The 19556-nt window shown below is 55.0% G+C and overlaps 2 protein-coding genes across 5 annotated transcripts in view; one reads left to right on the forward strand and one right to left on the reverse strand.

Annotated features, from left to right (window-relative positions):
- Window positions 1–19556, reverse strand: part of SIDT2 (SID1 transmembrane family member 2) — a 207468-nt gene that overhangs the window by 61891 nt on the left and 126021 nt on the right. The window lies entirely within an intron of this gene.
- Window positions 1–19556, forward strand: part of SIK3 (SIK family kinase 3) — a 69739-nt gene that overhangs the window by 45297 nt on the left and 4886 nt on the right. The window contains exons 5-21 of one of the 4 annotated variants that reach the window (XM_068172088.1): window positions 2751–2875; window positions 3128–3251; window positions 3956–4074; window positions 4415–4525; window positions 4663–4806; window positions 5354–5434; window positions 5544–5653; window positions 6105–6258; window positions 6907–7062; window positions 7575–7645; window positions 10652–10795; window positions 13431–13581; window positions 14358–14483; window positions 14797–14882; window positions 15560–15669; window positions 16268–16628; window positions 16870–17744. In XM_068172088.1, the coding sequence (XP_068028189.1) occupies window positions 2751–2875; window positions 3128–3251; window positions 3956–4074; window positions 4415–4525; window positions 4663–4806; window positions 5354–5434; window positions 5544–5653; window positions 6105–6258; window positions 6907–7062; window positions 7575–7645; window positions 10652–10795; window positions 13431–13581; window positions 14358–14483; window positions 14797–14882; window positions 15560–15669; window positions 16268–16628; window positions 16870–17744 (3048 nt within the window). The remainder of the gene's footprint in view (window positions 1–2750; window positions 2876–3127; window positions 3252–3955; window positions 4075–4414; window positions 4526–4662; window positions 4807–5353; window positions 5435–5543; window positions 5654–6104; window positions 6259–6906; window positions 7063–7574; window positions 7646–10651; window positions 10796–13430; window positions 13582–14357; window positions 14484–14796; window positions 14883–15559; window positions 15670–16267; window positions 16629–16869; window positions 17745–19556) is intronic. The other 3 variants (XM_068172089.1, XM_068172090.1, XM_068172091.1) reach the window with 3 other exon arrangements.

Here is a 19556-nt window from a genome sequence, read left to right on the forward strand (position 1 = left end):
TTTTCCCATGGATGCTTTTTCTCCAGTGTACCTTCTGAGAGTCTGAGTCAGTAGCTGCTGGCACTGCGTTCCCTGTGCTCCCAGCCGGAGAGTTCAGCCAGGAGTTGATGATTGCTAAACACCCCGGCCTTCCCGGGTATGGTTTCGGAGAGGAATCTGATCTATGCATCGCTTTGCATTCGTCTGCAGGAGTCAGCTGCTCCTTCCCCTCCTGAGGATGAAATCCCTGTTGGGCAGAGACTGAAGCCACTCCCTGAGCTCCTCTCCAAGGAAACTTGAGGGACTGGACCCACTGTTTTGTAGCAGAGATGTTTGTTTTAAATATTTTCGCTGTATCTCATCATTGTGGCTCACCTTGCTGTTCAAAAATGCCTCTTTCCCTCTGCATCTGTTTGTGGAATGTGACCTGATTGCTCCCTGAGGATTTGGATTTATGCATCTCCTTGGCCATAGATTTTAAGAAAGTTTATTTAAGTTGTAATTTGTGTTTTTGTTTGATTTAGATTTTGTGCTTAGTTGCTCCGGGGTTTTCAAGTCCTCCCGTGAACTTTCTTTGGGTTTTTAAAGCCCTGCTGTTTTCCCCAGCCTTGACCTCAGTCCTGCAGTGCAGGTGGGACCTGGAAGCCGTTTCCAGCCTGGGAGCTGTGTCCCTGTAGAGGATCTGCTGGCTCCAGCTCCCCGCAGAGCCCAGCAGCCTGCCTGCCCTGAGCCCGGCAGGGGCTGGGCTCAGCAGCATCCCTGCACAGGGAGAGAGGTTTCACCCGAGAGCCAGGGCAGCCGTGGGGCGAGCGCAGAGCTCCGGGACCCGCTGGCCCTGTTGGGAGCAGACTCTGCATTCCCCCTTCTCCCCACCTCCTCTCCCTGTCCAAAAGAGCTGTGAATCCCTGGATGAATTTCAGCACGATGGGGAAGGGGTGAAGTTTCCCAGCCGACCAATCTGCAGGAAGCAGAGGAGGGTGCAGGAGGCAGCTGTTGCGTGTCTGTTCCGAGGCTGCGGTGCTGCCAGCTGGCATGGCACAGCCCTGGAATGGCATGGACCTGGAATGGCACAGCCCTGGAATGGCACAGCCCTGCCCCTGCTGCTGACACTCGCTGTGACCTGTGCAGCAGAGTGGAGAGCACCTCGGGCCTCTCACCTGAGCAGGGCGGGAGCTGCTCCCGGCTGTGCACTCCTTGGAAAATACAGGTGGTTCCCCAGGTGCTCAAGGCCCACTTGCATACTTACAAGGACAAATAAAAGTACCTAAACTAGGGTAACGTGCTCAATATATGGGAAGTGCCAACATTCCACAGTCAGAAGGAGTTTGTGTCTAAACCTGATACAAATGCTGTGTGTTGGGAAATACATCCAGTGCTGCAGGGTTTATTGCTGGCTCCGGTGGCCGTAACTCAGGCACTTGTTACACATCCTGCTTTGAACGTGAGACAGCAGCTCAAAAGCTTGCAGAGGTGGAAAAGACAATTGTGCAGCTGTGTGCTATTTCCCTGGAATTGTCCTCCAAAGGCTGACTGGAGGTTTAGATGGCTTCACTGCCAACAGTAAAAACCCAACGGGCGTGTAAGTGCCTTGTTTTGATTCCACGGTGCCTTTAAAGAACATTTACCATCTCTGCTCTGTGTGGAGGTGGGGTTGGAGCAGCCTGGTGTGTACTCCAGGTGTTTCCACAGGAACAGGCTGCGTTAGGTATTCTCCACATGCATAAATCATCTCCACAGTGAGAATTTCCTCCCTGCAAAGGGACGGGGAGAAGGAATTCAGCTGTGGCCCCCTGGAGCTGAGCTGGCAGGAGCAGTGCCAGGTGGTCTGCTGGGTTCTGCAGACGCTGTGCAAAGGAGGAGAGGGGTCACCTGAAATTAGGTCATGGAAAATCCTGTAAGGAGAGCAGCAAGAGGGAGCACGGACTCACCAGTTAGTGCATTCTGGGGAGTGCTGGTGGGATTCTCCTGCCTCTGGCACAGGGCTGTTGGCATCACTGGTGATCCTCACTTGGAATTTGGTGTGGAACTGGTAATTAATTGGTAATTAACTGGTAACATTCGGTAATCTTGAATGTGTTAGAAAAAACATGTGGACACCTCAGAACTCCCCTGGGACTGTGATTGCTTCAGTTCAATTGAGAAGAAAAAAAGGAAGGAAACTTCTTTCTTTTTACAAGAACCAGCTCCCTTCTCTTGGATCCAGACTGGTTTCCTTGCCCTTTGCAGTGCAGGTCCCAGCTGTGAGGCAGGGGGAGGCAGATTAATTAACAGAGAATGCCATTAGTGCCCACATAAGCTGATGGTTGGCTGCCTGCGAGGTGAAGACCTTTCTCTTTGAGGATTTGTTATTTGCTGTTGGTGAAGGATTTGACTCTGTTGGTAGAGCTGCCCGCCGTGACCCTGTAGCGCTTTCTGGAAAAATCAAAATTCCTATTCTTCTTCCCTTTGCACTCTGTCCTTGCTGGCACTGCCCCGAGCTCAGGGCACCAGGGAGGTTTGGAGTCGCCACCCCTGGAGGTGTCCAGGGAAAGACTGGACATGGTACTCAGTGCTCTGGGCTGGTGACAAGGTGGGGATTGGGCACAGGTTGGACTTGATGACCTGGAGGTCTTTTCTAACCTCAGTGATTCCATTTCCAGTGTCTGTGTACCAGTTACCCATTACAGGATGGTACGTGACCTTACCAGACTCAGCAAGTTACTGAAATACCATTTGTTCAGGACACTTGGAGTGAATCACATTCCTCTCATCAGTTCTCTTTGTTCTTTCAGATTTTGGGTTCAGCAACATCTTCAGCCCTGGCCAGCTCCTTAAAACCTGGTGTGGGAGTCCTCCCTATGCTGCTCCAGAGCTCTTTGAAGGCAAGGAGTACGATGGGCCAAAGGTTGATATTTGGGTATGTGATGAGCCTCTTTCTCTCTGACTTTGATCTGATTTTTGCTCTGTTTGTTTGGCTTTGCTTCCTGAGTTCTCAGTACATGTCTTGGAGAAAAGCCCTGACACAGCAAAAAGTGTTTTCCAAAAAAAAGCTTCCAGAGCTGCATTCTGGCTACTCCATCCTGTATTTTCCCTGTGGGGAAGTGCCAAGAGCCCAGAGCTGGATTTTCATTCCATCTGGCGTTGCTGACTGGGTTTGTTTTGGGTGCAGAGCCTCGGCGTGGTGCTGTACGTGCTGGTGTGCGGGGCCCTGCCCTTCGACGGGAGCACCCTGCAGAACCTGCGCGCACGGGTGCTCAGCGGCAAATTCCGCATCCCCTTCTTCATGTCCACAGGTAAGGGGGCACTCAGGGGTTTTCACTACACCTCCCTCAGGTTTAGCTTTCTACAGCCTTATGGGGCATGAATTTCCAGCAACAGCCCCGTCAGAGATGAGCGTTTGTGTCCTGCTGCTGCAAAAACACTTTAATAATAAATCTTGAGTGTGAAGTGTGGTTCATTTTCATATTGATCAGCTTAACAAAGAGTCACGTGTAGGTACTTGTCAGGTTAAGGAACAATTTTTCATGGAGTTTCCCAGCTGTAGACTTCCTTGCTTGCTGTCTTATCTGGGGAAGATGTTCTCTCCATGCAGAGATTTCTGCTAAAAGGTGGAGCTTTCAAAGCAAACTTAGATCCCAGCCTAAACAGGAGAGCCTCAGCAGTCCCTCTTGGTGACAGCACATATGGAATATGATGGCACAGCTGTGGAGTGGAGAACATTCTATGGGTCCTTTGCTCTCAACCTCCAAAAACCACTCACATCGAGGTGGGGAGGGACAGGGTGACAGGGCTCTGTGTAGCCAGGGTGGCTTCCCTCCTTCCTAGCACAGGGGAATCAATGTCTGCAGCAGTGAGGCACGCTGGGGACCCAGCCGGTGTGAAGTGCAGAGGGGGAGCACTATTTCTGTGAGGTGACTTCCAGAGGGGAGCTTGGAAAGGGAGCGCTGCAGCAGCCGTGCCCCTGCCCGCGGGTGACCCGGCCTCTCTTCCCTGGCAGAGTGTGAACACCTCATCCGCCACATGCTGGTGCTGGACCCGAGCAAGAGGCTCTCCATGGAGCAGATCTGCAAACACAAGTGGATGAAGCTGGGGGAGGCTGATGCAGAGTTTGACAGGGTGAGCAGCAGCGAGCAGGGTCTGCTCAGTGATTCAAACGGGCTCTGGGCACGTGGTGCTGCAATGTTGCTTCTGCTCCTGGGGAAGACTCATTCCCAGTCGTGGCCTTTCCCTTTTCTCTGTCTCCTGGCCTTGCCTTCCACATCACTCCTTATCTACGTACACTTTTGTATCTTCCCCCGTGGCCCTGGGAGCTTGGGGCAGTGGATTTCAGATCGGCTGCCATCAGACCTCACGCCAGCTGCAGCCAGAGCCCGGTGCTTGGGCTCTTCGGAGCGCTGTGACTCATCAGTGTGCCTTTGGGAATGTCAGCTCTGACTCTGTGCCTGTGCCCTCACAGCTGATAGCAGAGTGTCAGCACCTGAAGACCGAGAGGCAGCTGGAGCCGCTGAACGAGGACGTGCTGCTGGCCATGGCGGACATGGGGCTGGACAAGGAGCGCACGGTGCAGGTGAGGCCTGGCGTGTCCTGCCTGCTCCTCTTGCCGACCACCGGCTGTGTTTGGTGGCAGCTGAGCAGCCCCAGCACAGTATAAAATGTATTTTATCACTGCCCAGGAGGGAGTGACCGCTCTGCTTTGCCTTGCAGTCGCTGCGAGCCGACGCGTATGATCACTACAGCGCGATCTACAGCCTGCTCTGCGACCGCCTCAAGAGGCACAAGAACCTGCGCATCGCGCCCTCGCCCAGCATCCCACGCACCATGACCTTCCCCACCTCGGCCAACATCCAGGTGCATCCCCTTTGCCAGTGTTCTTCCAGCCCTGCAAGGCCAGCCAGTCCCTTACCTGCCAAAATCAGACGTGCTCGTGGGTGTCCACACTCTGGCTGGAGTGTCAAAACGTTCCTCGTCTGAGAATTTGGTGTGTGTTTAGGGTGCCCTAATCCTGAGGTTAGGAACAGTTTGTGCATGGCTCAACATCCTTCAGACAGTCTTCTGCTCACTTAGTGGCAGAGGTGAAGGAACTGAGGGAGTTATTGGGAGCTAGAGTTCCCAGCCCAGGGCTGCTGTGTGATGCTTCTTCCCCACTTTGTGCTGCTGATGGAGCAATGAGCACTTGCTTTGGGACAGGCCAGGTCATAAGGAAAGCAGAACAGATGGCTGACCCTGCCTGAACAGAAGGAAGGGGGGTAAACGAGGCAACCTCTTGAGAATAAACCACTCTTCACTGGCTCCAGGGTCACCTCTCTGTTCCAGGTGCTTAGGGCTGGTGTTAATCCGGCAGTGTTTGTAAAACAGTGCTGTGTTTGTGTCTTCTGATCCTGATCTCTCCACTCAGCAGACAGAACAGACAGGCAACACCATGAACATCAACGTGCCCCAAGTCCAGCTCATCAACCCTGAGAACCAAATTGTGGAGGTGAGGCACATCCCCATGACCCCTGCAAGCTCTTTTTCTGGCTCACATTGAAGCCTTTCCTTTGATCCTCATGTTACATTTCAACATCTCCAATGTTTGTCCTTCCCAGACTGATGGAACAATGAACTTGGACAGTGATGAAGGGGAGGAACCATCACCCGAGGCTCTGGTCCGCTACCTCTCCATGAGGAGGCACACAGTGGGAGTAGCTGACCCACGGTGAGTACTGCACTCCAACCTGGACATTCACTCCCAGCATGTGACTTTGGTCCTTCTGGGTGTTCCTTTTAAGGTGCCAGTCCCCCTGCACAGCTTGGTCAGTGTTTTAGATGGGGATGAGGCACTTTCCTCCTGCTCTTCCTGATCAGCTCTGGGTACGCTGTGCTTTTGGTCAAGGCAAGTGTCTCACCCAAGCTGCACTGCTGTCATGTTCAAGGTGAAGTTTTTGTGGTAAATGCCATCAAGATTAATGCCCAAGAGCTAATTCTGCCAAATCTCAACATGGAGGGGAAAAAAGGGACAGATAAAACCAAAGAGTGGCTTGGCTGCTCTTGGTGACCATTTTCCAGAGCAGTAAGGAGCTTTTTGTGAAGGGAAGCTGGGTGTGCTGGGTCTGTGAGGGGTTTCCTCACATCATGGCTAATTCCCCTCTCCAAATGTGATTGTACAGGACGGAAGTCATGGAAGACCTGCAGAAGCTCCTGCCTGGCTTCCCCCGTGTCACTCCTCAGGCTCCGTTCCTGCAGGTGACCCCGAATGTGAACTTCATGCACAGTGTGCTGCCCAGGCAGAACCTGCAGCCCACGGGGCAGCTGGAGTACAAGGTACTGCCCATGATCCCTGCTGTGCTCTGTGCCCTGCCTGCTGGGAGGCTGTTTGTGCTCCCTCTGTTTGTCACTCCTTGGACTGCATAAGCCTCAAGAATTACTCTATTTAAGTATGATTCCAATTGGTTCTCTAAAGTAGGTTTGGATCGCATATTAGGAAAATATTCTTTACTGTGAGAGTGGTGAGGCACTGGAACAGGTTGCCCAGAAAAGTTGCGGATATCCCATCCCTGGAAGTGTCCGAGGCCAGGCTGGATGGAGCTCTGAGCAACCTGGGATAGTGGAAGGTGTCCCTGCCCGTGGCAGGGGGTTGGAATGAGATGATCTTTAAGGTCCTTTCCAACCCAAACCATTCTGTGAATCTGTGAAAAAGCCAAAGAAACAAACAGCAGTGCACTACTCAATTAATAAATGGGCTGGGGAGAAATGGGACTTTGAGCTGCAGGTTGCAGCCTGCCTGGCAGCTAAAGCAGCGTGCAGGGAGCTGCAGAGTTAAACCCTGCTCCTCCACTGACGCTGCCTGCCCCTGCCCCACATCCCTCCAGGATGCTGGTGACATCCCTGAAGCCCAGAGGGCTTGTCTTCTGTGCTGTGTGACCGGGGGCTCTGGCCGGGGTGGGTAACGGTGCTGTGTGTGTGTTGCAGGAGCAGTCCCTGCTGCAGCCCCCCACCCTGCAGCTGCTGAACGGGATGGGCCCGCTGGGCCGGCGCGCGTCCGACGGCGGGGCCAACATCCAGCTGCACGCGCAGCAGCTGCTCAAGCGGCCCCGGGGCCCCTCGCCGCTCGTCACCATGACGCCAGTGAGTAGCACAGGGAAGGCAGGGAGCTTCAAAATATCCCCTCCCGCAGGCAGAGGTGGCCGTGCCCGGGTCACAGCAGGCCCGGCGCTGCAGGGATGCGCCTGCTCGCTGCCGGAGGTTCCCCTGCTCCCCCTTGCAGGACTTGCTGTGCTCTCCTGGAGGTGGCAGGTGGGGTTGTGTGTTCCTCTCTGGAGCTGATGGTGTTCGTGCACTTTTTAATGGTTGCTTTTGTCCTTTGCTGATCCCATGGAGAAAACTCAAGTGTGCATCTCAGGCGTTCAGGCGTGCTCTCGCTCCCATCTGTATCAATGAATTCTCCAAGTAGCAGCAGCCCTGCCCGGGCAGTTGGACTGGGGAAGGAATGTTGGAAGGGGTTCTTGGCCAGGCTTTCTTGGTGCTGCAGAGGAGCCAACACACACCCCTGTGGAAGCTTGTTTGGGAAGATCAGGTGTCCCCTGTGCGGAGGGGACTGTGCTGGGCGTCCTCCTGAGCTGTGGCTTCTCTCTCCACAGGCTGTCCCAGCTGTCACCCCTGTGGACGAGGAGAGCTCCGATGGGGAGCCGGACCAGGAAGCTGTGCAGAGGTAACTCCCACTGTTAACATTTGCCCTTCCTACCTCCACAAGGCTCACCTTGGGCTGTTCCAGAGCTGATTCAAACACAGCCACCTCATCAGGGTACCACTGTTGATTTTACAGCGAAGGCTCAACACTTCTCCTGTTCCTCTGGGTGTTGATTACTGCAGGCAGTTACTCCTCCGGCACTACTGGGTGCTTGCAAAGCTGGATTCCCCTGAAATGGGTAGCTGATTGAGCAGTAGGTTCTCCAGAAACTCTTGGAACTGCTAAATTCCTTTGCTTAGTGTGCACCAGCATGTAATCCACACTAACCTGCCAAGTGAGCGCCGAGGGCTTCCCCTCCCTGCTGGGTGCTGGAGGTGGGAGAATCTCCTCTGTGGCCTTGGGTGCCAGTGCAGCAGCTTTTGCATCAAGACATGCAGTAAACATCCAACTCTGATGCCTCAAACAAAGTGAGCTTGCTGGAATTACGGGTACCTCTAGCTGCTAATTTTAGCATCAGGCCTTAAAATAGTCTGCTCCAATAAGGGAAGCATTATTAGCTCTCAGGCGGGGAACTTCTGTTCTCTGTGTCTGCTCTAAACAAATTGTAGGAAGTGGGTAGAATGTGCTTGTACTTTCTCAGTCCTTGAACACACTAACCATGGCCTTGCTAACATTTTCTTAGGAGCTTTTGCATAGTTTCTTCTCTGCTAACCAGCTGGGCACTACGTGTGGTGGGTGCTCCTGCTTCTTACCTCAAACTGGAAGAGCTTTCTGGATCCCCCTTTGTACAGGTGATCACCTGGGTAAGGGAGTGGCTCCTCAGGGGCTCACGAGGGTTCAGACTGGGGGTTGTTGCAGGCAGGGTGACCCTGGGGTGGGTGCAGATCATGCTCCAGAGCTTTGGCCAGCTGTGCTCCTCTCAGTGCTCCCAAGGAACAGTGGGTGTGAGCAGTGACAGGCTCCTTTTGCATACCTCAGCCTGGAAAGTCTCCTTGTAGCCTCAATTATAGCTTCAACAGCCATGAACAGTTCTGATACAGGGCCAGCAATGTCCTCTGACAGCACCTCAAACAGCAGGTGGTCTTCTTGGCTGTGCAGACACGATAAATCTCATTCTTGGCAAGGGGATGCCTGCACATCTCACCTGGGCAGATTTTCACTATGCTAAACCTGAAGGTTTCAGTTGAGCCTTTAAAGCATTAGCTCCGCTGGAAACATTTTGAAACCCCTGTGCAGTGTTTTGCAAGGCACTGAAATGTTCAGATCCCACTGAAAACCAAGTCCCCTTGGACTCAGAGGTCACTTCACTGCTCTCCACAGTGCTGCCCTTAGATCTTTCACAGCACATGTTCTTCTTCCACCAGATGGCCTTGAAAAAGCACCATCCAGGTTGTGTGTTAACTTGTGTTGCGACATGTCAGTAGTCATCAGAGGAGAAGGGTAAATAGCATTAACATCAGGGACAGATGCAAATATTTAGCTTCTCAGAACACTGCCCCAGATACTCTGTGTGCAGCCACCAGTGAGCAGCTTTTGCCCTCCTTAATCTGACCTTGAAAGCAGAGCACAGTCTTCTCTCTGTTCCAGGGAGCAGTCACATCTCCTTTGAGCTTTGGGAAACTTTCTTCCACCCGAAACGCTGTTAGAGCTCGTGATTGGATTGTTCCCTGGAGGGCTGAAATAAAATGATCTTAGCAAACCACAGCAGTAAAGCTCTTTGGGAACCTTTCCCTGTCTACATCAAATGATTCTTAAACAGCTAATGGCACGGGCTTTGGCGGGGCACCACGGCACTGTTAACCTGCTTCTTCTGCTTAAGTGGCTTCGGCAGCAAAGAGAGGCTGGGTTTGGGCAAGTCTGGATTGCTTGCTGCTCTTTCTGCTTCCCGGGGGCAGTTGCAGGGGAACAGAGCAGAGGTGAGGGTTTGCAGGTGTCACTGGCCGAGTGATGCTTGGCCTGGTTACTGGAGCTGCCTCGCTGATGGTTCACAGGGCAGTAAGGGTTGAGTTCATCCCAGCAGCCTTGAGCAGGCACAGCCTGGGTGCAGTGCCAGCCCTGGGCACGGGCTTCAGCCCCTCTCTGCTGGCCCCACTGCCCTGGGCTCGGCTGTGCCAGGAGCAGCAGGCAGGCAGCAGCTCTCAGCACTGCCTGGCCCTTCCTCACATCCTTGCTGGAGCACAGGCTCCGAGTTCCCCCTCCCCGGTCTTTGGGGGCTTTGCAGGAGACCTGCAGCTCTTTTCCAGTGCAGAGCGGGCTTTTGTTTAAGCTGTTGCCTCCCAGCTCAGGTGTGCGAGGCAAGCCCAGCCCTGGTGCTGGTGTCTCCAGAGGGACGAAGCCTCTCGATGCTCGGTTCCCGGTCCCTGCGCATCCCGGGCCATTCCCGGCTTTCAGCAGGGACTAGATGGCGCACTTGGACCGGGCTGGCAGAGCCCTGCCTCAGCCCAGCCCTTCCTCATGCTCGGGCAGCCTGCGGTGCCCCTCGCGCCCTTCCCCTGCCGGGACGCGGTGGCCGCTGCTGGTGGCCGGACCCGGGGTGTCCCGGGGTCGCGCTGAGGAGCGAAGGCTCCCGGGCAGGAGCAGCAGCTCTGCTCTGTGCCCGGCTCTGTGCCCGGCTCTGTGCCCAGCTCTGTGCCCAGCTCCCGCTGGCTTATCTCTGGCCTGGCTCCCCGGGCCGGGACACAGGGGCAGACCTGCTCTGGTGCAGTGAATCCACGCTGAGGGCAGGTGGGTGTTCCCAGAGGGACATACCAGCATTCCCCTTGAGGTGAAACACACCTTTCCTGCTGGGAAGAGCAAACGGCTCCTCTTTCCTTCCAAGGCTGGCAGTGGAGCACCAGCAGCTGCAACTGCACTTGGCCCCAAAGCACTGGTGAGGCAGTGCTGTGACGGGCATGGGCAGCGTGTCCGTGGCGTGTTCTGAGCGCTGCACAAGCTTCTTCCTTCCCGTTTCCTCTGGGTTATCTAACGCTCCCTGTTTTCGGAGTACTCCCATCAGTCTCTTATAAAATGTGCTCCTGCTTGTTGCAGATACTTGGCAAATAGGTCAAAAAGGCACACTCTGGCCATGACCAACCCTACAGCTGAAATCCCTCCAGACTTGCAGAGGCAGCTAGGACAGCAGTCCTTCCGACCCCGGGCTTGGGCTCCACACCTGGGACCCGACCAGCACCGGTGAGTAACGGCACCGGCCGGGCAGCGTGCGCCAGGAATCCTGCCCAGGTGGCCCTGGAACGGAGCACTGAGGACATCCCGCTGGCAGGGAGGGGTGAGGAGGAGGAGGAGGAGCAGGGACAAAGAGCAGACCCACAGAGCAGAGGGTGTCTGACCCCCTGCCTGCAGGGACCAGCAGGAATCAGCTGGCTCTTCCCTCCAGTCCCACTTTTGTGGCTGGACATGATTTGCTGGAATGGCTGCCATCACAGGAATATTGGGAATAAGCTATTTTTTTTAGAGGAAAGCTTTTCCCTGTGTAATGGTAGGCATCAAGGTAGCAGATTTGCTACAGAACATTTTTGGAGGCAGATGCAGGCAAAAGATTGTACCAAGAGTCATCCACAGCAGAGCTTAAAACCCTCACTGTTCTGCACCAGAGTTGTGTGTTCTGACTGCAAAGTCTCTGTGCAAAGCTCCTCAAGAGTAATTTCATTTCTCACCTGAACCCTTGATGGGAATGATGTGAGAAAAGGAATCTGGGTGGGGAAGGACCAAAAAAAAAAAAAAATCACAGTGTCTGGGAAAGAGGGAACTTTTGGATTGGATCTAAATATACTCAGGATGTGTGGGAGGGACAGTCCTGATGGAGAGGTGTTAATGTGACAGAGTCCTTGTCACAGCAGCCAACCGGAGATGCTAATGCCACAGAGGGAGCTTAAATTCCTCTTAACAGAAAAAAACCACGTCCTAAAAATGCTTGAAAGTGCTCTGACAGCTCAGTGCTAGGAGCGAACCAGCTGCACACTGGAGTTTGCTGCCTCTTGGGAAAGCAGTGGCTGCCAGGCCAGGCTGGTGCTGCTGTTCAGCCCCTCAGGCAGCTCACACTGGCAGTCTTGACAAAGCCCTTTTTATTGGAGCCAGAGACCTGCTGAGCTGAGCACTGATGTAATCAGCAGGGACAGGTGAACTCTGAGCAGACTGAGACAGTGCTAGTGCCACGCTGGAGCTCCGGAAAACCAAGATAAGCACCTCTCTGCCCTCAAGTTGCTCCCTCAGAGGTGCCTGGGGGATGGGAAGAGCAGGAGGGGAAACATTTCTAGGGCCACAGCTTGATAGGAAGGAGAGTGCATCTTGCAAAACAAGCAGAATGTGCTGTGTCCTGCTTTCAGGATTGCTGCAAATCCTAAAGGTAAGCAAGTCCCTCACACACAGCAGGAACGGAATTTTTACAAGACTTTAAACACACTTACCCTGTAAATAATGTTGGTGTCACCTCTGGCTCTTGGCTCTGGAGTCCCGAAGCTGTTGCATCATGAGCAGGGTGGTATCTGCTCGTTCCACTCTTGGTGTTGTAACGTGCTGTGAGCCTGTTCTGTGTTTTTCCTGTGAAATCACGGAAATTTCATCTGACCATGGTCTAAACACAGTGTTCCACAGTGAGTTCATTACATACCTGGCACAGAAGTTGGCAGTCACTGTGTAAATAAACCATGTTATTGAATGGCAGGTGGGTTTTATTTTAGCCCTTAACCTGTTTTAAGCCATCTTACGTGTCTTCTTATTTGTCACGTTAACTGTCTGAAAGCAGAATTGAAGTACAGCTGTACAGGGAAGTGCAGATGTTCTGCCTTGCCCACACGGGTTTCAAAAACTCAGCATGATTTTATCTGTAGCTTCTGCTTTCCATCAATGCAACAGGAGAACAAATGGATCAGGATAATGGATGGGATGGCTTCAAAAGGCAGGAGCACAGCTCTTTCCTTGGAAGGAAGCTGAACTGTGTCCTCCTAAGGCAGAGACAGGGACAAAATGGAGCCCAGCCTGCTGGAAGTGGTCCAGCATCAGTCACCTTGTGACAAGGGGAGCCTCAGAGTGACCTCTGGAGCTCAGGACCACTCCAGCTGCAGCCAGGTGGGCTCTTGCTGGGTTTGGTGTCAGAGGTGCTGTAAAGACCACGTCTCCATGACCTTCTCACACACAAAAGCTGCTGCTGGAGCCTGTGCATTAAATGCTGCTTGCTGGGTTCTGGAGATGGCATCTGCAGAATCTTTAATTAACCTTTAATCTAAAATTAACCTTTAGTGGTGGGAGAAGATCCTCCCTGTGAGGGTGGGGAGGCCCTGGCACAGGGTGCCCAGAGAAGCTGTGGCTGCCCCATCCCTGGAGGTGTCCAAGGCCAGGTTGGACAGGGCTTGGAGCAACCTGGGCTAGTGGAAGATGTCCCTCCCAGCCCAAACCATTGTGTGTTTCTGTGATTTGCACAGAAATCAGGTTGCAGAGATAGCATTTGCCCAGAAACAATGAGGGCAGTCAGAGCCCCCCAGCTGTTTGAGTGTCTGCCAGGTTATCTCTGCTCCCGATAACACAGGTGGCACCTAATGGCAGGGCAGGAGCTCAGTGATAATGGGGAGCCCCAACTTCGGGAGAAAACAGCTCCTGAAAAAAATCTGGCTCCCTCTGATGGCAAAGAAACCTCATTGAGAAGGGGAAGTGCCTGAGGTGCCTTGGGCACAGCTTGGTTCAGATGTGCCCGTTCTGACTGCCCAGTGTGGAGCACCCAGGCAGCTGGGAGGCTGGTGGAACTGGAAGGTCTGTACTGGGGTTTGTGTTTTGGCTGGTGTCACGTCAGTAACCCCCTTCCCCCTGTGTTCAGTTCTATTTACAAGGACTCCAACACTCTGCACCTCCCCACTGAGCGCTTCTCCCCGGTCCGGCGCTTCTCCGACGGGGCTGCCAGCATCCAGGCTTTCAAAGCCCACCTGGAGAAGATGGGCAATAACAGCAGCATCAAACAGCTTCAGCAGGTGAGAGGGGGCTGGGGGTCCTCAAAACAGCCTCCACAAGGAATTCTTACTGCCTCGGTCTTGCTGCTTCAGGAAGCAAAAGAGGAATCTTTACACGGAGGGCTGAGGGACACAGCGGGGACTTGGCAGGGTTTGTTCCTGCCCCGAGTGACTGCAGCAAACCCCGAGTGTCCTCTGGATGTACGAGCTGTTCGCCTGCAGCTGGGCACCTGGGGGGATTCCTGCCCCCTCTTTTCTGGGGAGAACCATCATGCTGTGCCCACCCATGGGTGTCCTGCCTGTCCCTGCAGGGCCCACCAGCCCTGTCAGACTGCAGCTCCTGCTCTCCCACATTTCCTCTGGCAGCAGCCTGGGGCTGTTCCAGGGTGTCCCGGGAAAGGGCAGCTCCTACCACCAGAGTTTGGAGTGTATTGTGGGATATTCCCTGCGCAGCCAGGCACGACTTGCCAATGGCTGGAGCAGGATTTGGCCCCAGGACAGGCTTTTCCCCTTGCAGCACGGCACAAATGATTTGCTCTCCTCACCTTGAAGTGTCGTTTGCAGAGCTTGCTGCCTGCATTAAGGGAACACAGCGGTGCCAGCTGGGTGTCACGTGCACCCGTTGCTTCCCTGGCTTTTTGCCATGTCACTGCACACCTGATTCTGTCGGAGGGAATGGATTAGGCTTTCTTTGCCAGCTTTTCTCAGAGGGGTGGGCTGCAGAGCGTGCCATTCCGCACACGGCAGGGTGCTGTGCACCAGAAGGTCATTTATGGGACGCGCTGCATTCCTTGCAGGAGTGTGAGCAGCTCCAGAAGATGTACGGTGGGCACATGGACGAGAGGACGCTGGAGAAGACGCAGCAGCAGCACATGTTGTACCAGCAGGAGCAGCACCACCAGATTCTTCATCAGCAGATTCAGGTAGTGCAGCCCGAGCCAGAGCTGCTGAAGGCTTAGCTCTGTTTTCCTGTGTTGCTGCAGACACAACTCGTGAGCAGGTCCCGGGGGGATCGAGGGAGGGGAGTTTGCTGGGCTTGCTGTAGCGGGAAGGCTGAAGGATTTCAGCAGAGATGTTTGCACAGCTGCTGTGGTAGCTGTGGCAGCCAGGGCTGCAGTCAGGGACTGACACTCAGTGAATCTGGATATGTCCTGCTTCACCCAGCAGTGTTTCTAAATTTACTGACCGAGACATTGACTGCAAACACTTCTTGTTTTCTTGTGGTGCCTGGTTCAGGACTGTATCCGGCCTCCCCAGCCATCTCCACCCTTGCAAGCTCCATGTGAAAACCAGCCAGCTCTGCTCACTCACCAGCTCCAGAGGTAAAGAAATGGCTTTAGGACAGCTCTGGGTTTTACTCTTCCTGAAGCCCAGGCATGAGCTGACACACTCAGGAGAAGCCAGGCTGAGTTGGAAGATGATGGAGTCAGAATGACACTGCCAGTTCCCAGGTGAATGTGCCTGGTCCTTCGAGCTGCATTCTCTCAGAAGGACTTTAGGATCAGAGAAATCTGATTCAAAGGCACAGACCTGCTTTGAGCAGAGGATTGACAGTCCTGCCTTTTGAGTGGCTTGAAGCTGCCACTTCAGCAGCCAGGCTCTCTCATGCTTCCTTGGGTGTCTCACACCTTGCCAGGCCCTTGGTGAGCTCAGCCTCCTTGCCCTCAGCACCCTGACTTGTGGGTGAGGGAGGCTGAGTTACGGGAAATGAGCGCAGGGTGTCTCACCAGGTGCAGTGAGTCAGGAGGTGAGCCTGCAGTGTCCTTGTCCCCAGGTTTCTGTGGTAGCCACCAGGTCCTGCTCACTCCCTGTGTGACTTGGACAAGTGAGGTGGCTCTCAGAAGAGAAGCCAAGCTGCAGAGACCTTGGGATCCCCAGCAAGGGCTTTACGGTGTTTATTTTGAACAAGACACGCAGTGTTTGGCATCAGTTCTCACAGCTGAGACGGCATCCTGACAAGGAGCAGGCATGGTGAGAAGGTGCTTGTTTCCCTGCGTAGGTTACGGATCCAGCCATCCAGCCCACCCCCAAACCACCCCAGCAATCATCTCTTCAGGCAACCCAACAGCAGCCCGCCCCCCGTGAGCAGCAGCGTGCTCCAGCCCCATGGTAAGCAGTTCTGGGAGCTGGGCAGGGCCGTGTGAGCCCATCAAACCCTGCAGAAGCAGCCTGGGGTTGCCAGAGCTCCGTTCCCCCCCCAGCCCAGGCCCTGCACAGTTTGCTGATGATGTAAAAGATTCTCCATCTGGCAGCAAGAGCTGGTGTTATCAAGAGCTCAGGAGAAGCTGCCAGCTGGAATGTGCTGTCGGGTTCCTTGTCACAAGATCCTTACTTATCACTCCCGGGGGTGGGGAGGAAGGGCTGATATTCTCAGGTTTATGCAAATCACTGTCAGCTGCGCAGAGTTTCTGTTTTGGTGCAAGGGGCTCTGGCTGTGACCTTTGCACGCTGGCCCAGCATGACAGAGCACCCATACGGACTCCTGCTGGGCTCCCAGTCATGGAATGAATCACAGCATCATAGCCTGGTTTGGGTTGGAAGGGACCTTAAAGATCATCCCTCTCCAGCCCCCTGCTATGGGCAGGGACACCTTTCACCAGACCAGGTTAATCCCAGCTCTGTCCGGCACTTCGGGGAATGGAGCAGATGTCGCTGCCAAGCCTCGCCCTGGGCTGGCAGGGGTGCTGAGTGTCTTTGTTCCTTGTAGGTGCTGCCTCCCAGTCCCAGTTCCAAGGGATGCCATCCCACAACACAATCTTCCCGCAGTCGGGTAACTGTTCCCCTCCCCCGGCCATGGGGCTGACGTGCCTGGCCCTGCAGCAGCAGCAGTCGCAGCCCCAGCAGGTCACCATCCAAGTGCAGGAGCCCGGGGACATGGTCGGCAGCAGCCTCCTGCCCGGGGCCTCCGTGGGCGGGCAGGGCCTGGCGTCCCACGCGCGGGGGATGTCCCTGAGCCCCAGCGCCAGCCAGATCCAGATGCAGCACCGCGCCAACCTGATGGCCTCCCTCAGCTACGGCCACCGGCAGCTGTCCAAGCAGCTCAGCGCCGACAGCGCCGAGTCGCACAGGTGAGAGCCCTCCCTGCCTGCTCCGGCGCGGGGCAGCGTGCGGACAGCAGGGAGTGGCAATCTCAGCATGAGACACGGTGTCCTTGCCAGTCTGCCTTGTGCTTGCTCCCTCGCTGGGAAGGAGTTGCTGAGCCAGGCCAGGGCTGCTGTCCCACGTGCCTGGGGAAGCCTCTCCCGTGCAGGAGCAGCTCTGGCTCCCGCTGAGCAGTGCGGTCACTTGTCCTTTTCCTTGTCCTTGCAGTCTGAACGTGAACAGGTATCCCCCCGCCAACTACGACCAGGTGCACTTACACCCCCACCTGTTCCCAGAGCAGCCCCGCGTTTCCCCCAGCAACTACAGCCCGCCGGGAGGGGTCGGGTTCTCTGCAGCCCAGCAAGCTCTGAAGGTCCCACAGCTTGACCAGTACCCCAGTTTCCCCCCGAACGCACATCAGCAGCAGCAGCACTACACGGCATCGGCACTACAGCAGGCACTGTTGTCCCCGACCCCGCCCGACTACAGCCGACACCAGCAGGTACCGCACATCCTCCAGGGACTGCTTTCCCCCCGGCACTCGCTCACGGGGCACACGGACATGCGGCTGCCCCAGGCAGAATTTGCACAGCTCATCAAACGGCGGCAGCAGCAGCAGCAGCAGCAAGAATTCCAAGAGTTGTTCAGGCATATGAGTCAAGGGGATGCTGGGAATATGGGCACCAGCATGGGACAGAACCTCTCGGAGCGCCAGTCGTTGTCTTTGCCTTATCAGAGTGCTGACACGTACCACCCCCAGAACAGCCCCCAGCATCTCTTAAAAATCAGGGCGCAAGAATGTATCCAGCAGGTCCCTGCCTCCGTGCCACCGCCGCAGGGATACGGACACCAGCCAGCCCTGTTCCACTCGGAGAGCATGGAGGAGGACTGCGCCTGCGAGGGAAACAGGGACAGCTTTCCTGACAGTAAGAGTTCAAACACATTGACCAAAGGTTGCCACGAGACCCCTCTGCTTGTAAACGCAGGAGGGCACGGGGACCCCGAATCTTTGCTAGGAACTGCTAATCCCGCGCAGGAGCTGGGAACGCACCAGTACAGGCATCAGCCCGCGCCCGGATTCAGGAATAAGGTGCCCAGCAGAGGTAAGGCTCCCTGCCCTGCCCGTGCAGGCCAGGTGTCCAGCCATGTGTGTCCAGCCACTTACCTTCCTGCCCAGGGCACCGTCCCACCCGGCACACCAAGGGTTTCCTGACATACTCTGCATAGCACAGAATTACCGAGATGCTTTCTGGCTTTTGTGGCCTGAAGTAAATTGCAGGCACAGCCTCTGTAATAAACAGGGTTGAATAAGGAAGGAGCCTGATGGGCTGCTTCCCTTGGGAGTTTGACCTACTTCTGCAGGCAGGTAAAGACCAGGGCCCAGCTTGCTGCCATCTTTTCAGGAGTGCTGCATGGTGGCCACAGATTTATTCTTGCTGGTGATGTTGCCCATCCCCTGTAAACACGGGATAGGAACAGCTCAGCTGCCAGCACGCCCCAGCTGTGGCAGTGTAGCCATCTCTTCCTGCTCTTAAGCACAGACCCTCAAGCCCAGGCACTGCTAAAGCTCCCACAAACACCCACACGCTAACAGTGTTGGTCAGTGTCCTGTGGCTCCAGCGGCCTTGCAGTCTCTCTGGCACTTTGGGAAGCAGCAGCAACAGCAAGATTCTATCCCTGCTTGAACTGGGAACTGTGGGTTCTGGAGAGAGTGAGTTTAAACTTGCCATTGGGATCTGAAGACCTTTCCTGCTCCTTGGAAGCAGCTGCACCTTTGCTCCTCAGTGGCTGCTCTGGCAGCACTGGGCTGCCAGGGAATTCCTGCCTGAGCTGTAATTACAGGCTCCTCTGCAGGAAAAACACCCTCCGAGCCCCTCGCTAAGAGGGCTTTGAGGAGAGGCTGAGTGGGCAGATCAGTATTCCCTGCAGGACTCGGGGTGCTGGGCTGGAGCCACCAGCTTGCCCTTGGCACTCGGGCCCTGTTGCGGAGGAGCTGTGTCCAGGGCACAGGAGGCCCAGCTTTGTTCAGGGACACAGCACGGGTTTGTTGGGAAAGTACCGGGCTGGAATAGGCTGGCTCGGAGGGCTCAGTGGGGCTGCCAAGCCCTGACCCCCGCCAGAGCGTGGGCGGGGGACAGGGACAAGGCTGGGCTGTGCTGAAATCCTCCTAAATTCCGAGTTCTGTTTGCTCTCAGAGCTCCACTTCCCTGCTGTGCTTGGAGTGGGGGGAATCGCCCCAGGCTCAGTGGAGATTGGAAGCTCTGGAGGGGGGTTTGGTACGAAATCACGAGTCTGAATCTTGTCACTGAAGCCTGTTAGATGGACAGTGAGGTCTGCTGAAGTCAGAAGCCAAATCTCGGCCCCCACACTGCTGGTGCAAGGACTGGTTACACAAAGGAAAAGGACTTTAGACTGCAAAGCCTTGTAAATGAGTAAAAGCAAATAGATGTTTACAAATAGGCTTGTGTAAGCCCTTCTGACCGGGCTGTTTGTAGTAAGCTATGTCCTGGGGTGCAACTGCTTGTACCATTTTCCCTATGGCCTCTATAACCCACTTGGACTCAGGCCTGCGCCGCTTCGGGTCCAGGCAGAGTCACCTCAGAGTTTCCCAGGTACCTTTACCTACAGCAGATCCTACACCCCTGGGCTTTCCTGGTTTTGACCTACACCAAATCCTACATCCCTGGCTTTTCCCACTCTTTTCCCTAGACTGTGTCATGGGGGTGCAGTTTGAGGGTGTCTTCCCTCCCTGCCTCAGCTCCCAGATGTGTTTTCCCTGGAGCAGAGCACAGTGTCCCTGTGGCTCGGGAGCGTCTGTGCTTCCAAGGGCGCGTGCTAGTGCTGATCACAAAGCTCTGGATGTCTGTGGAGCATCTGCCAGGGATGGCAGCCGGGGACCTTGAGAGCACACCAAA

This window comes from Anomalospiza imberbis, chromosome 24 (genome assembly GCF_031753505.1).
Source record: "Anomalospiza imberbis isolate Cuckoo-Finch-1a 21T00152 chromosome 24, ASM3175350v1, whole genome shotgun sequence".
In the NCBI taxonomy this organism is placed as follows: domain Eukaryota; kingdom Metazoa; phylum Chordata; class Aves; order Passeriformes; family Viduidae; genus Anomalospiza; species Anomalospiza imberbis.